The 15,760-nt window shown below is 38.1% G+C and overlaps 1 protein-coding gene across 1 annotated transcript in view; it reads right to left on the bottom strand.

Annotated features, from left to right (window-relative positions):
- SLC12A2 (solute carrier family 12 member 2) overlaps positions 1–15,760 on the bottom strand; it is a 52,569-nt gene that overhangs the window by 22,919 nt on the left and 13,890 nt on the right. The window contains exons 2-10 of the mRNA XM_005429516.2: positions 14,624–14,743; positions 13,483–13,558; positions 12,869–12,964; positions 11,102–11,241; positions 10,237–10,347; positions 7,302–7,410; positions 6,748–6,875; positions 6,576–6,660; positions 2,413–2,573 (exon numbers count right to left, since the gene is read on the bottom strand). Coding sequence (XP_005429573.1) covers positions 2,413–2,573; positions 6,576–6,660; positions 6,748–6,875; positions 7,302–7,410; positions 10,237–10,347; positions 11,102–11,241; positions 12,869–12,964; positions 13,483–13,558; positions 14,624–14,743 — 1,026 coding nt within the window. The remainder of the gene's footprint in view (positions 1–2,412; positions 2,574–6,575; positions 6,661–6,747; positions 6,876–7,301; positions 7,411–10,236; positions 10,348–11,101; positions 11,242–12,868; positions 12,965–13,482; positions 13,559–14,623; positions 14,744–15,760) is intronic.

Raw genomic sequence — 15,760 nt, 5'->3', positions numbered from 1 at the left:
TTACAGTTAAGGCAGTTTCCTAAATTTCAAACATTTGGGACCATGAAATACCATATTTTGACTATTCAACTCCTTGGTCCAGCACTCTGGAGCAAAACAAAAATGCTGTATTAAAACAACTGAGTTTCATTCTACTTTCAACTTTCATCCAAAGTTGAAAAAATATCTGCGCAATAATTACCCAAAGCTGTAACTTTTTGTTGGGAAGCTCTAGGCTGAGGCTGTAGAGCCCAGAACAAATTTTTGCAAACACTCTTCTACCAGGTGACAGCCTGGGCACAGAATAACCACTGAACAGAAATATCAGAAGCCTGTGAGGATCTATAATTCACTGAAAAAGAAACTAAAGATGGTCCTTCTAGGCAGGTCTGACAGCCTGTCTCACCTCCTGTCCTCATTTAGAGTTTCTAATCTAAGATTTACACAGGTAAATCATACTACAAGTCATCCATCTGCTGCCTGAACACACCCAAACCCTGAGCTGACCCAGCAAAACTTCAGATCAATTCTGTGCCAAAACAACTGACTGCAGCACAGAGTGTCCTGAAGTGAGGAAGTCATTACACTGTGAACACAAACTGGCACTTTCTGCCCCAGAACCTGCCTGTTTTCAAGCTGGAAGAGAAATACAACAATATTCCCTCACCTTAGGGATTAATTTTAGTTTGTGCAGTATTTTTCTCAGTTATTTACCATATAGAAAAGAACCTGGGAAGTGCACAAGTGTGGACACCCCCCTTCTCACACACACCATGCTCTACATATGAAAAAAAAGTATCTCTCCTTACAGCCAACAATCAGAGATACAAAACTGTGAGCAGTTCAGTTATGGAATGGACAAGTGTCTCACTAGATAAACAGCCTCTCACACAAACATTTTCCTTCTGACACCTTCCCAGAAGACAGAATCAGACTCTTCTCAGAGATGCACAGCAAAAGCTGGGAGGGTGAGAGAAAAAACAGCAAGGGAGATTCCCACTGGGTATTAGAAAAATGGAATTTCACAGAGAAGGTTCTCAAAACTACAACAAAGCAGGGGGGTGTCAGGGGCACCACATTCTCTGTGCTGCCTCTGACCTTTAAAGTGACTTTTCCTAATCGACAGAAACTTTTTTCCACAGAGAGAGGCAAGAATAATCTGGGAGGCAGAAATACCCTGAAGTACAAGTAAAGTTTATGTTAAGAACCTTACAATAGTCATGACTTAAAGACACAAAGGAAACCAGTTACAGGCTATTCAGAGCTGATTACAGGCTGTTCAGATATTTAACAATATCTTGGTTCTTTTGAGCTTAAAACAAACAATTGAAAGTCATCAGATTTTGGAAATTTGTCAATCGCACAACAGCAATTCTGACTTCTCTGAACAAGAACAAAGTTAACACCACACAAGATACCCACATTATTCCACTATAACAATTTCATTAGTAGATTTCAGCTCAACCTCTACGCAACTTTTTGTACACACGTTAGAAAACATTTGGCCAAAGATGGGACTATCATAAACCAAACTGGAATCACTGGGCAGTAAATTCATTTTCTTTGGATTCCTTCAAATCCTTACCAACAGCTCATGAACAACCCAGTGGGCTGTGGTGAAAGACTATGAATTACCCCTTAACTTGTAGAGGATTTTTAAATACTGTGACATCATGTTAATGAAAATTCATGACCTTATTACCATTAAAGGGGATGCTGTGATAAACACGTAAAACAGTCTTAAAATTTTCAGTGTATTTTCTAAAAAACCTTAAAAATTTAGCAAGCAAATTACTGAGAGAGGCTGCCCATGATTAATCAGCATCATTACTGAAAAATCAGTACATTTACCCTCACTGGTGAATGATGACATTCAGGTACCTAAAGAAAGCTGCAGCACCGCCACCTAAATCCAAGCAATTTGCTCAGAAAAAGTGTAAATATTTATACCACCTGTGTATAAATACCTAACAGTTTTCAACATGTATTCATTCTTTTGCATACCAGCTAGAGTGTACCACACACCTATTCCAGATTAAACTTGTATTTATGGAGGTGAGTATATATAGCTTATGACTTTTCCTGACAAGCAACTAAAAAAACACAAGCCAACAAATCCAAGGAAAAAACAAACAGGACCTACCAAAAGAACAGGCAACAAAAAACCCCAAACAACCCAAAAAACCAACCCAGAAACCCAAAAACAGCAAAAAAACCAAACAAAAAAACCTGCACAGCCCCCGAAAAACAACAAACAAACAAAAAACCAACAAAATCACACAAAAAAATCCACCCAAAACCAACCAAAACACCCCCCCCACCAAAAAAAACCCCAAACCAAATCAAAAAAAGAAAAAATAAATCCTCCCCCCCCCAAATAAAAAAAACCTGAACACTGAAGTCAATGTACAGATTAAGGAGGAAGTTTTATACCTGGAAATTGTTCATCAGCCCATAGTGACACTCTGCCCCTGCCTGAGGCTGACAGGATGAGAAGTCATAGTTTAGTTTGCAGGCTGCACTAGTGCAGTTTGCCAGCTCGTTGACAATGGTGTCGTTAACGTTCCCTGTGGCATCTCGAACTACACAGGAACCTGCAATGGACACAACCATTAAAAAGAAAGCATTAGCAAACTGAACCTGAATTTAGGCTATGTGTTAATTCCTTTTTATGTAAGCATGATCTCACAAGCAACATTAAAATACTTCATTTAGTTTTTTAACAGACTACAGTACTAAGCTCATCTTCACTATGAAGAATAAATACAAACAGAGCAACTGCTCCCTTGGCTGAAACAGTCTTTAGTTTTTTTTATTATATCTGATTGTAGGAGGAAACAGAAAGTTTTGCACAGAGAAAAACCATGCCAATAGACTTGCAGAAATTTAAGAGCAGTATCCCTGGCAGTGCCCAAGGCCAGGTTGGACACTGGGGCTGGGAGCAGCCTGGGACAGTGGGAGGTGTCCCTGCCATGGCTGGGGTGGGAACTGGATGAGCTTCAAGGTCCCTTCCAACCCAAGCCATTTTATAGTTTTATGACTTTATACTTTCTTTTTTGGTCAATTTTCCTAGATGAGTGCAGATTTGTTTTGTGTGTATAGATGTTTGCAGGCAGGTATAAATTCTGTTGCAGCTGGTTTTTTTCCAGTCATTATGACTTAGCCAATAAAAAAATAAGTTTCATGAAAATAAGTTTCCTGTTGCCAGCCATTTCCCAATGTTTAAGTAAGCCATCTCCTGTGTGACCATGGTATTTTTCAGGTGGTTTCTTGGTGGAACACAGAAACAGAGTACCATTTCTACAACATTCTTTTATAATAATCACCTTAACTACTGTCTTTTCTTCATGTATGATTACTTTTAATTTTGCTGGTCAAGAAAATGCTGGAGAAACAGTATTTCTGCCTGTAAGTATTAGGAAAAACTAAAGAGTCCTGAAAGACCATTAAGTCTTTTATTTCACGGGGGGTTTTGTCTCATACATGTCAAAAAGTAGGTAAGACTAAGTATTATTTAACATTCTGTGGTCTAATAGTAGAGGTAATCAAACTGTTTGAACACCAGGAAATACTTTGGGGACTGGAATTAAATAAGGAGTGGGGAAAAGTCAACAGAGTCAATAAAACTCCCTTACTTTAATCTTTTAGGAATCTGAATGACAAGAACTGCCTTGCAACAAAACCCTGCGACAGCTAAGACCTAAATTAATTACTTTCAAAAATTAAGTAAGAAGGCAGAGACCTGCTGCAAGTTTAAGTTTATTCTGTAATATTCCCAGGCATCTATGTATGTTGTCTCTCTTCCACGGGGAAAATTAATTCCTGATTAGTTATGCCATATTTAAATTCTTGTGAGCCATCAGACCTTGATGAACAGCCCACCACAACACCTGGCCCCAGTAGGTGGACATTAATTAATCCTTCCACTCCTCATTTCTTTTTTAGTTAGTTATTATGCCTAATTGGTGAAATTACAATAAGTTTCCTACACCAAACCTGTCTTATGGTTTTCTTGTGAGTATGTGTAGGAGCTGAGGTTTTTTTGTTGTTTTCTTGTTTAACTGGGAGTAAGAGCTCTGTTAAGAGGAAAATATTTCCATTTCTTCACCATTCAAGCATTTGCCCCAGCCACTCAAGCAGTATATAATGGATTTGACAACACACTTCTCAGCTGAACTATTTGTATACAACATTTTGTTGGTGACAAGATTGCAGTGGCAGGCCAATTATGCTGAACAACTCATTAAATACCTACAGTGCACTATCACAGCCCTCCTCTTCCTCATTTTGTCGAAGTTCAAACTCAGCTTTGGCAGGACTGTCAAACATGCAATCAAAATATGGCAGAAAGAGACATGGCTGTAGGAATAAACTTAATGTGGTCCTTACTGAGAGAGAATGTAGAACAGGGAGGCAGGGTCTGTTCTCAGCAGAAGACACTTAGATAAAGTAACAATAATAAATGTTACTTTTTCTAAGACTGATTCAGAAAAGTTTTATTTATTTATATGATTCTGGCAGCATTTTCCCTAAAAGTCTTTAGGTCGTCCCTGCTGTGAAAATAAGATTTCACCTTCTCACAGGCATTTACAAGCATGTTCCTGCCAAAGTGAAATAGAGCTTTGGCTGGCTTTAAGCATGAGAAAGTTTACAGCCACCTCTATCAAGTTATCTCCTTAACATACGAATTCCAGAGGTAACACAGCCCTTCAGAGTGCAGTTCAGAGTGTTCAATTTTACTAGTGCTGCAAACACAGTTTGGCTCTCGTGAATTAGTTTTACTTTCATAACTACAGGAAGCAGGTCATAATGCTACTCAGAACTTTGGCTTTTTTTTTTTGTTAGAGCTTCCCTTGTTCTTAAAGTGATAAATGTAGTTCTTTGAAACGTCTCTTCCAAGATTTTTAAGCAAATTTGCCTGTGAAATCTGCCTCCTCATGCCACCTGCTTGTCTGCCTCAGTCCTTTGCTGAATTATGAAACTGAATTATGCATACCAATGTCTCAGTCATCCTTCTGAAATAGCTGCCTAGCTCCAGCAGCAGGATCAATAGTTTTCCTTCTTTCTTTTCTACTCAGTTTAGCCTTCTTACTTACTACAGAGCATACAAATAGTGAGTTAAGTTCAGAACACCTTCCTCCTCCTCAGATGTGACTACTCTGCAACACTTACTAGCCCCTTCACATCTCTAGTGACTTGCTTACCACTCCTCTGGGAAAGAAATAAAAGTATATGTGTTTGTCCAATACTGCTAATCCAACGCCTCAAAAGGAGCTGAATTTCACTCATGATCTCCGACTCCTGCTGCCTTTTTCTAACGAGCAGAATTCAAAGCGTAAGTCAGTACACGGCAGAACATTTCTGATGAATCAATTTCACATCCAGTTGGTTTTGCAAACTGCTTCTTTTGTCACTTTTTATACTGCGTTTTTCATGTTTGGAAGCTGATCAAAGTATTCCATTAATAAGCGAGTATTAACAATAATTTCAGTCTTGTGTGGGTTGAGGTTCCAAAGGATTCAAATTTGGTAGCAAGAGGTCTACGCAGTCAATCTAATTAGGAAATGAGTGTAGCTCATTATGCTGCAGAAAGCACAATCACTACAGAGCAACAATTTGGCAGAGCTACACTCCCACGTTAGCCAACAGAGGCAGACAAGCAAGATTGGTATCTTTGGAAAGGAAGTATCATTAGTGGTAAGATCAATGTCCGCTTAGAAATGGGAATTTCATTCAAAAGGCACCCATAGCTATTATAAAACAAGGTCTTTCATATAAGAAAAGTTATTATTGCTGTCAGAAACTAGTTTGTGTGACATGACTAAAAAATCTTTCCAATCACAGGCCAGAAATGTGCATGATTCCATTATAATCCTGTAATCTTAAAGTAACTAGAATTACTTCAAGTGCCAAAAAAACATAGTAAAGCACTGGTGCTCCACAGCAAGACTGGTATCAACCCCAGGGCAACTTCTACAGAGGATTTCAAACAACTGTGGGGTGGGAAAGACTGGGAAGAGAAGATTCAGATCAGTCTGTGATTATTTCTCCTCTTTACAGAAGAACGTGACACTTCCAAAGTGGGGTGATGAGAACCTGAAGGCCCTTCTTGGTCTCCTCCCTCAGCTGGAGAATTACTGCTCAAACATCCTCACCACGGTGCTCTCTGATCATCCCACAGCTCCCTGCAGGTATGTGGCTGATTACCATAATCCTCAAAACAATACAGGTGTTTTTTTCAGTGGGTATTTCCTGAAAACATGCTTTTCTAATCCAGGGATTATCCCACTGCTAAACTGTAAATCCTTTAATGTAAATAACTGCAACAATGAGGCAACACCGACAGAAATCTTCTGTCATCTTTAGTCTGAAGCAGTCACTTTTCTTAGAAAAGCATCAGTTATTTCACAAAATTATACAACCAGCTGAAAACTGAATCTCCCAACAGCAAAACCAAGAAATCTTTGGCTATTACTTTCCCATGCAGGAAAGTCAATTACATAACGACTCTGCATAACAAATTACATAAAACCAAATCAAAACACATCCTCGGAACAAACATGAAAGGATAAAAGTTAAAAACATTCTCTATTTACCTACAGATACTGCAATTCCTGCGTAAACCAATGTAGTGATTAAGATGGCCAACAGCGTTCCTTTAGGTATGGCTGACTGAGGATCCTGAAAGAAAAACGTCAGTGGACAGTGATGACAGAGGCCAATGCACACTTGAGTGGTCATGAAAAATGTCTTTAATTCACTACTCACCGCAAGGTCCCCTGAGATATTTGCACCAGCAAGTATGCCAGTTGCAGCAGGGAAGAAAATAGCAAACACAGAAAAGAAAGTTTCCTCTTGTCGGAAATCCGGCCCAAAATTCTCCATGAATATGTCGGCTGCAGGGGAAGATTTAAGTCTGTCAATATTCACATGGAAGCTGAAGTATGAAACCATTCCAGCCACTATCAGACCAGTAAAAAAGCTGACAGTCACAGGACCTTCTAAAAACTAAATGTAGAACATTTAAGCCCTAATTCATCACTTCAACTCAAAGTCAACACAGTAAACTTAAGCAGATTTAAATGTTAAACGTAAAAAATGTAAAAAATACTTACAGTATAATCCACCTTTTTAAAATTTAATATATATTCAATATTAAGCAATACTCAAGTTTTGACCCAATTGAAGGAGTTACAAGAAATCAGGAAAAGTCTCCACAGTTAAACAGGACTATAACATATACTAGATGTTTAATTTAATAACAGCAGCTTATTTTGCAGAGGAAGGAATTGTTTACCATACTGTAAACTGTTCCAACATACCATTGTAACCAAAGAAACCTTTGGGCTTCTTGCTCTCCAGAGGAATAAATGTTCCTATGACAAAGTCTCCAATAGCAAGAATGAGGATCACCAGCAGGACTATCTGTGCCTGAAACACAATGACTGCTGTCAGACAGGAGAACTTGTTCTTTTCATAGTATCAAGTGCTGTGCTGTAAAATGTAAATGTTTACTTGATTCCAAATTCAGCTTCACCTTCTCAGCATGTTCTCTGCAAAAAAATGAGGAAAGCTGGAAAGAACTTGTACAAGGATTTTTAATTACGAAATAGGAATAATTTCCAAGTTTTATGCCTCATCAAAAAGGTTTCTTATTACTAAATGCCTCAAATTATACTTGTAAAGACAAAATGCTTAAAATTACTAATTTCTTTATATATAAGACTTCCAGAAGGAATGCTTTTGAGGAGATTCAAGAAGTTTACATGAAAATAGCCAAACGCAACACAAATGCTACTGCATTACTAGCCATGGTAATCCTTTGTCTTATACTTTAGTATGTGGTATTTTCTAAAAATTTTGTTACATCCAGCATGACACAGCTCTTGTTTCCTATTTTATGCAAGGAAATAGTTTATTTTGCTACATTCTCATGTTCCCAATCCATACAAAGGAAATTAAACTGCAAACTGCAACAATTATTAGTTAATTCCTAGTTTTGACACTTCTTTTATTACAACCTAGATTTTTAGTCACTTTTCTGCAGAACTATTGTAAGCCCTACAAGTTGAACAAGAAGTACTTTAAACCATCCCACACCTCTAAAGTGTGTACAAAGATAAATCTAGGTACTGTAAAGATGATTCAAGTCCTCCATTTAAATAAGCAATCACACTGCTGTTATCTTTTGGGTGATCTGATTCCTTAGAAAGGAATGCCAGTAGCTTGGGGGAAGCTATTCACAGACCTTTTCCAGGCCCAGGATCAGGAGTTAATATGCAATATCACCGTAGCATTGTTCATGCCTTCAAAACAAAGTTTTCAGCTCACACAGCCTCTCAGGAAAACAGGGTGGAACCGATTTAAAAGTACACCAGAAGAAAAACAGTTTGTGCCCTGTATTTAAATCTTTGTAATGCCTCAAAAATAGGTGAAAGGTGTGAGGATACAGCTGGGTGTTCGCAGAACTCTTCAGTACGACAGAAACATAAACATGAAGTTATCACAGAGCAACTGCCACAGGTGGATTTTTCCAGTAACTAACTAGGCTTCTCCCTGAAGCTGAATACCTTACTCAAATTCCAAAGTCTGAAAGAATGGGCTTCTAAGACTTAACACAAGGAGCTGCGTAGGGAACACCACAAACTCTAAAAAGCCATTTTTTAAAGCAAACTTCCCTGGAATCAAGTCCAGTCTCTCCTCACTTTTAGATCTGGTTCAAAGGCATTATTCTAGATTCCACTGCTCCATTTTCCAAGGCATTATTTAAGACATGGCTAAGGCACAGGAGAAGACCAGAGATCAAGAGGCACTGGTGTTTTGCTATGCTGAGTTCTGTGTTAGCCCACATGAAATGCTTGTTTGACAGGTTCAGTTGCCAATCATTGCTCCCACTTGTCTAGTTCCATGGCAGAGAAACCAAGTCTCGACTTTTACATTGAGGACAGGACTTTTGAAAGCTACCCCCAAAATAAGGATGGCACTGCAGTAATACCACATTTCAGGTTTGATGTAGAAACATTAAACAGGGGTATTTTCTTGCCAATTATTGTTATATAACTGCTCAAGCTACATAGTAAAATGAAGATACTCCTTGTGTCTTCAAGTAGCAGCAGCAAGAGGATTATTAACAAATAATTCTTTCAAAACAGTTCAGAATAAGGAGGTCAGCACTGTTTGCAATTGGGTGTAGAAAGAGAGCATCACAAATTCAAGTTATAGACAGTGAAGGGCTACTTGAGAAAGGTAAACAGTTTCTACAGAAGTTCAATTTAGAAGTTCATGCCCAAGTCAATTTCTGTAAGTTTTTTTTCCCCAGTAGATCAAAGCAATGCACTTGATCTTCACTCAATTCTTCTGGGATCCCTATTTCTTGGAAGCAACAACGATAAAAAACAAACACTGTCATTTTTATTATAAATAGCATCATCTTCTTGATGCAGGATCACAAGAAACAACACTTCATGAGGAGGTTCCTTCATCTGCCTCTCAGTCAAGAAAATAGGAGCTACTGTGATATAAACATACATTGGGAAGAAGCCCCAGTGAGAGGCTCTTCTCCATTTTTTTTTGAGCACATTAAGGACAGATATTCATAGAAAGCCTACAAGGCGCAGGAACCAGAGAGCAAGCTACAGTGCCTCATAATGCCAAGCAGAAAACTGGTAAGGCAGAAGAGCTTCTCTGTTAAGATCTCTTCAGTCAGAGCTGACCTAAGACTGTGCAGCCACAAGGTGAGGGAAGGAGGTTTTCCCTCCTACACATTCATCACCACCAGTGTTCAAAACCCTTCTCCACGCTGGGTCTAGTGAATGCATCCCACTGTCTGGCTGTTTCCAGGTGAAAATCAAACCAGAAGAGAGTGAAAGAGAAGGGAAGCCAGCCCCGTGTTTTTCATCCTCAGAATCTGCCTAAAGTGCTGAAGTTCTTACCTTTTCTTGTACTGTAATTGCTCAGAAGAAATACCATTAATGTATTTGACAATGTCATTAAGAGTGCATTATGCTGGAGTTTAGGTTCTCATGGATGCTTAAGCTTCCAGTGAAGTGTTTTAAGATCTGAAATGCTGTTCAGAGCTGCACATGCTAGTGCCAGACCAAGAGCTACTGCATAAAAGTCAACTGAGTTCTAATGTACCATCATGCAATACTGAATACACCGAATACACTAAAAATAAATCAGACAGCTAAGGTACAAAAATGGAATAAAAATTATGAAGCAGAGAATTAAAAAAAAAAAAAGACGGGAAATCCTTACTTTTGCTTCCCACTCCATTCCTGCAATGGAAATGCCCAGCAGTATAACCACTGTGATAGCTCCTATGATTCTGATATCATTCATTTCATCGATCATCAACGTTCCATTTTCCTAACAAAACAAACAAAAAATACACAGTCATATACTTCATCAGGTAAATACCTTCCCTAAACAACAGCATTCTATTCACTATAATTTATTAGTAGTTAACCTGCACACCACAAATTTACTGATTGTAAACCCCCTTTAAGGATACAAGTAATCTGGGTTTTGTCTTGTGTTTAAATCAATGAATCTTCCAAATGGAAACCACAGTGGCTGCTCAGCCTGGAGAAAAGGGAGCTCAGGGAGACTTTACTGCTATCATTTAATATTTAAAGGAGGCTTGCAAGAAAGATGGGAACAGAGTTTTGGATAGGGCTTGTGGTGACAGAACAAGGAAAAATGGTCTTAAAGTAAGAAAGAAATATTTTGCGGTGAGGGTGGGCAGGCCCTGGCACAGGGTGCCCAGAGAAGCTGTGGCTGCCTGGATTCCTGGAAGCGTCCAAGGCCAGGCTGGATGGGGCTTGGAGCACCCTGGGATAGTGAAAGGGGTCCCTGCCCATGGCAGGGGGTGGCACTGGGTGGTCTTTAGGGTCCCTTTCAACCCAAACGGTTCTGTGATTCTGCCTGGATGGGAGATGGACTAGGTGACCTTGAAATGTCTCTTCCAAACCACACCGTTTTATGATCAGATGAATCAAAACCCAAGTATAATCTCTAACTTTATATGTCAAGTATATACTTTATATACTCAAACATTCTATATGACGTGTAAAACTTTATCTGTAAAGTATAATCAATATAAGCACTGTCATCCACGTACCTTGAGTAACTCAACAACAGTCTCTGCAAAACCAACGACATACATTGCCACTGCCACAGCATTGGCAAATGCAAAAATAAGACCTATGGCACCACCAAACTCTGGCCCCAGACTTCTGGAAATTAAGTAGTATGCTCCTCCTGAAAGAAAAAAAAATACAAATGACAAAAAAGTCCTCTACATGATAGAGCTTATAACAGCATATAAAGCCATCAGTCATTATAAAGTCATCAGCACTTTAACATTTACACAAGCCAGAACCTACTCACTCTTTATTCCCTGGTGTATTGGAAAATAACCCTTAACTCAGTATTTTAGGGACAGACATGTTGAAGTTTCAGGAATGTATTTCAAGTTCTTAGGAAAAGAGACCAGTTGGAAATAACCATCATTCATGCACCGCCTCATATTACTGCATATTAGGTATGCAACCAGTTCTATGGTCAAAAATCTGTAGAACACAAGCTGCAGTGTAACTGGGCTTTTTACTTCAAACTCCTCAAAGTACTTGTGCAGTCAAGATCAAGGAACTGGCTAGGCAGACTGCAATAAACCCACTGAAGTTCCAAATTTCCAAGACCTGTTTCTATAAGTTCTGTTGTTAAATGAATTTTCTGTCCTCCAATGGGACTCTCAAGAGCCTGTTCTTTGTACTTTTGAGCTGGATGAAAACAACAAACCCCATATGACAAATGAAAATCTGAGTATCTGGAGTATTAGAGGAAGGTAAGGTTTAGAAAATGTAGCAAAGGCTTATTCTTCAAACTTAAGGTTAAGCTTTCTAGAATCCTCCAGCTCCAATCTGAAATAACTGAGTGCATGTTAAAAATCTTCAACAGAAAATGCTTTATTTCACTGCATTAGACTTCTTGTGCAAATCCTACATATGTACCCAGCTCGGCCATACTCTGTATTTCTTATGTACCATTAAAAAAAAAATCTTACTGTAATATAACATTTTCATAGGAACAACTGTTCCTATGAAATTCTACAGTTCTTCCAATTCAGGACTTCAAATTTTCTAATGAAGTACTTACTGTTTTTCAAGAGTGACTTAAAAAAGAAAAGAAGCTCCTATATGGATAGGAAAACCTGATATACATAATAGAATTAAAAAATAGAAGGGCATTCAGAAACTAAACTTGACATAATGCTAACACTCATAGCTGATTTTTCCCATTGGGTCTGGTTACTTTGTGATAGTGAAGCTTTTCTCTTCATTCTTAATCCTAATGAAGATAGTTTTATAACCTCCTACTTTAATTCCACCACATTTTTTCCCTAGTAGCTGCCCTGTAATGTCATGAAGCAGTCTGATCGTGTCAGAGGCAGCAACCATTTCCAAAAATAGCTGACAACACCACATAAACCATGGAAGAGAATGAAAACCATCACCCTAGGGAAAGCTGGAGCTAACAGAGTTTGGAGAGTTACTTTTGTGAAGGTTTATTTCAGGACATGAACACATACAAGCACACTCTTAACCAACCAGTGCAGCTCAGGAGAATATTAAGACCCTACTCATTGCTCGATATGTAGCCTTAAAAATGTTTGTATTACAAACATTTACACCAATGAAGTTCCTTTTACAGCATAAGAGCAGGGTACTAGTTTAAATCTAATTAGTAGGCTACCTACTGACTTTTTGTTAATTACATGACTGTTTAATCATACACAGAACACAAGGAAGGCTTTGCTCTTCAGCAACAATAAAGTGTGCACTCAAGAGTGAGGAAAGCTTTAAAAACTTCATGAAAATAGCATTACCTCCTCTTACAAATCCATTTGTGGCTATTGCTGAAGTAGACAATCCTGTAATAGTCGTCACAACAGTGGCCATTCCAATCACCAAGACAGAGAGACCTTTTGGGAAAAGAGAAAGAAAACACTGTAAGCCCTGCAGTATTAAAGACTACAAAGCTTCAGCTTAATTTCATTTAAATACTCAAGTCTTGCAAGTAGAACACAAATTTACTCTCAAGCAAAAGGCCTCCTCTTTCGTCATAAGGATAAAAATAAAACTGGGCAAAAATTCCTTTTAATCAGCAAGGTAAGAGCTGTATTCTAGAGATCAATCCAACACTTGAGTCTTTGAAAAGATTTGCTTATATACTACACAGTCTATATGCAGGGTTTAATAATTAAAGATCAAAAGTTTATCTCTGCAGTTCACTGAAGACTTACAAATGTCAAGTTTAAAGTACTTGCCTTAAACCTAAATGAAAAAGTCTAAGTAACTGGTTGAAGTTTTTGATACCATAAAAATTGGCAATATTAAGGTAATTTCCTATTCCTGTTTAAAGTAAAAGCTCAGGATCAACATCTCTAGGGGATCACATTTGAAAGTCACTGAAATAAAATTACAGCATTAGTCTCCATACCTATCCCAGCTTGTCCTACAATCCATGATAGTCTGATGAAGAGCATCACACCCCAAATATTTAACATACATCGTACCTATGATAAAGCAGAAATATAACATAGATTAGAAATATAACACAGACTGCATCTGCAGTAATTTTCATTAATTCTTCCTTTCAGTTTTTAACGTTCTTGAAATTATCTTGCCGTATTTCCTCACTTTTCAAATTGCTGTATTTCCTCACTTGTCAAATTATTTCACAAAAATATGATGCTATCATAAAAGTTTAGGTTTGGCTAAAAAAAAAGGGACTTAAATATGATTAAAAAGTTACTACCTTAAACACAGAATTAAGAGTAGTTCAATATCTGACACTTGCAGTATGCCATAAGCAAACAATAATAATAATTTAGACCCTAACCTTAGGATCCATAATCCATGCTACGGAATACATGACTTAAAATAAGACAGAAGTCTATGATGATTGTGAGGTCTAAAACCCCAGTTTGCATGTCCCACAAACCTCTCTCTCTCTCAAAAAAAACAACCATGCACTAAAGCAACATCCTACTAAATAACTTACTCTTCTTAAAAGAACAAAAACCCTGCTGCAAGTTTGCATTTCTGTAACTTCTGTATCTTAAAACACATCTGCACAGTAACAGGATGGAAAGGTGGGAATTTTTTTTTTTTTAATTCTTGTATTTGTAACTCATAGGTCTCAATAAAAATAGAGTTTGCTTGTTCAGAATTTAGACAGGAGACTAAAAACAGATCTTGGGTCTCTCTCTTCCCTAAAGAGTAATATATCAATCCTACAAAAAAGGAGATAACCTCTCCAAACCACAGAAGTACAGCATGCATTTTTCTACTACAGTATCTTTTTCCTTCTTGGAAACCATGCAATATAAAAACTCTTAAAACCTGTGCTAAGAAACCATAAACCCTTAAGAACTTAAAGCCCTGAAGTATTTATTGCCTTAAAATTCAGTTGAAATAGGAGCAACCCTTGCTAAAATTATTGCATTTATCACACCTCTCATACATGTCATCTTTATACTACACTATCATAATGCCTGCCAACAAAGAAGGTGGTTGGAAAGATTTGTAAGAAAAGATCAGCACCTGTAAGGAACTGAAGAACTACATATCAAACTTACCAGCACACCTTTAATCCAGCCAAACTTGACCACCCCTTTGCTGTCAGGTGTGTAAGCAGCAGCTGCATCCCCAGCTGGTGTGCCCTCCTCACCATTTGCGTAGCCATCCTCAAAGGGCTCCTTTGAAAAGCCAAAAAAAGTTTGTATTTTGGGTGACTGACAGAGCAGAGTGGGCATGTGAAACTCGTAAAAAAAAAACCCCATCTTTTACAGAAAATAAAAAGCAAGACATGGCCGAAGTTTTGAGTTGCTCCTTTATGTCCCTTGCATGATGCACATCTCGGATTTAAAGGAATGTAAAACAAACTTACAAGAGCAAACTGTTAACAGCCAGTGTGGGAAGTATATTCAAGAATTAGCTCCAGATCCCCAAAAAACTCAAACACTCGGTCTGTAGAAAAAGAGCTGGAAGATTTCAAATGCACAAGAAATTTTACTTCTTAATCTGAAAGCATAGAATGCTCTACCACAAGGTACTGTCTCTGCTGTAGCGTTTCCTGACGGTCAGATGTAGCTGTCATTTGATCAATTTTTCAGGAAATAAATTATTCATTTCCCTGAAAACTATTCTACTACTCTTTGTAAGGTGATGCTGCCAGAAAGAAGGATGGGAGATTGGCGTTTCAGGGAAAAGAAGGGAAGAGAAGTCTCTTCCCAAACACTGCTCTCCATTTAAATGGGAAAGATCACACATGGAGAAAACATCAGCCCCATGGACAAAGGCCGACTCATGTCTTTTATTTACAATTCAACTCTCAACTTCAAAAATGCAGAAAACCACAACTTTAAACATAATTTGAAAATATATGTGTATACACACACATATATGCTTGCTTAAAAGGCAATTTTGTTTTGCCAAGCCAGGCAAGCACCAGAACATTTAAACTCAAACATTTCCTACACTTGCTGTAAGAAAGCAAGAAGCACTCTAAGTTAAGTATGTTAGTTTATCCAAGGCAACAAGTATTAAGAATGGATACAGTAGAAAGACCCTGAACAACATTCAACAAACCAGCTCAAGCAGCATACTGTGAAGCAGCCTGTATCCCAGGTCTTAGAAGACATTTTAACAATTTGAGATTCAATCCCAACGAGGTAAAGGGCAAAACCTACTTCTGCTAAGCAAGACACAAAATA

This window comes from Geospiza fortis, unplaced genomic scaffold, assembly GCF_000277835.1.
Source record: "Geospiza fortis unplaced genomic scaffold, GeoFor_1.0 scaffold1199, whole genome shotgun sequence".
Classification (NCBI taxonomy): Eukaryota; Metazoa; Chordata; class Aves; order Passeriformes; family Thraupidae; genus Geospiza; species Geospiza fortis.
Note: the sequence above shows the minus strand (reverse complement) of the source record. Positions and strands in the feature narration are given on the sequence as shown.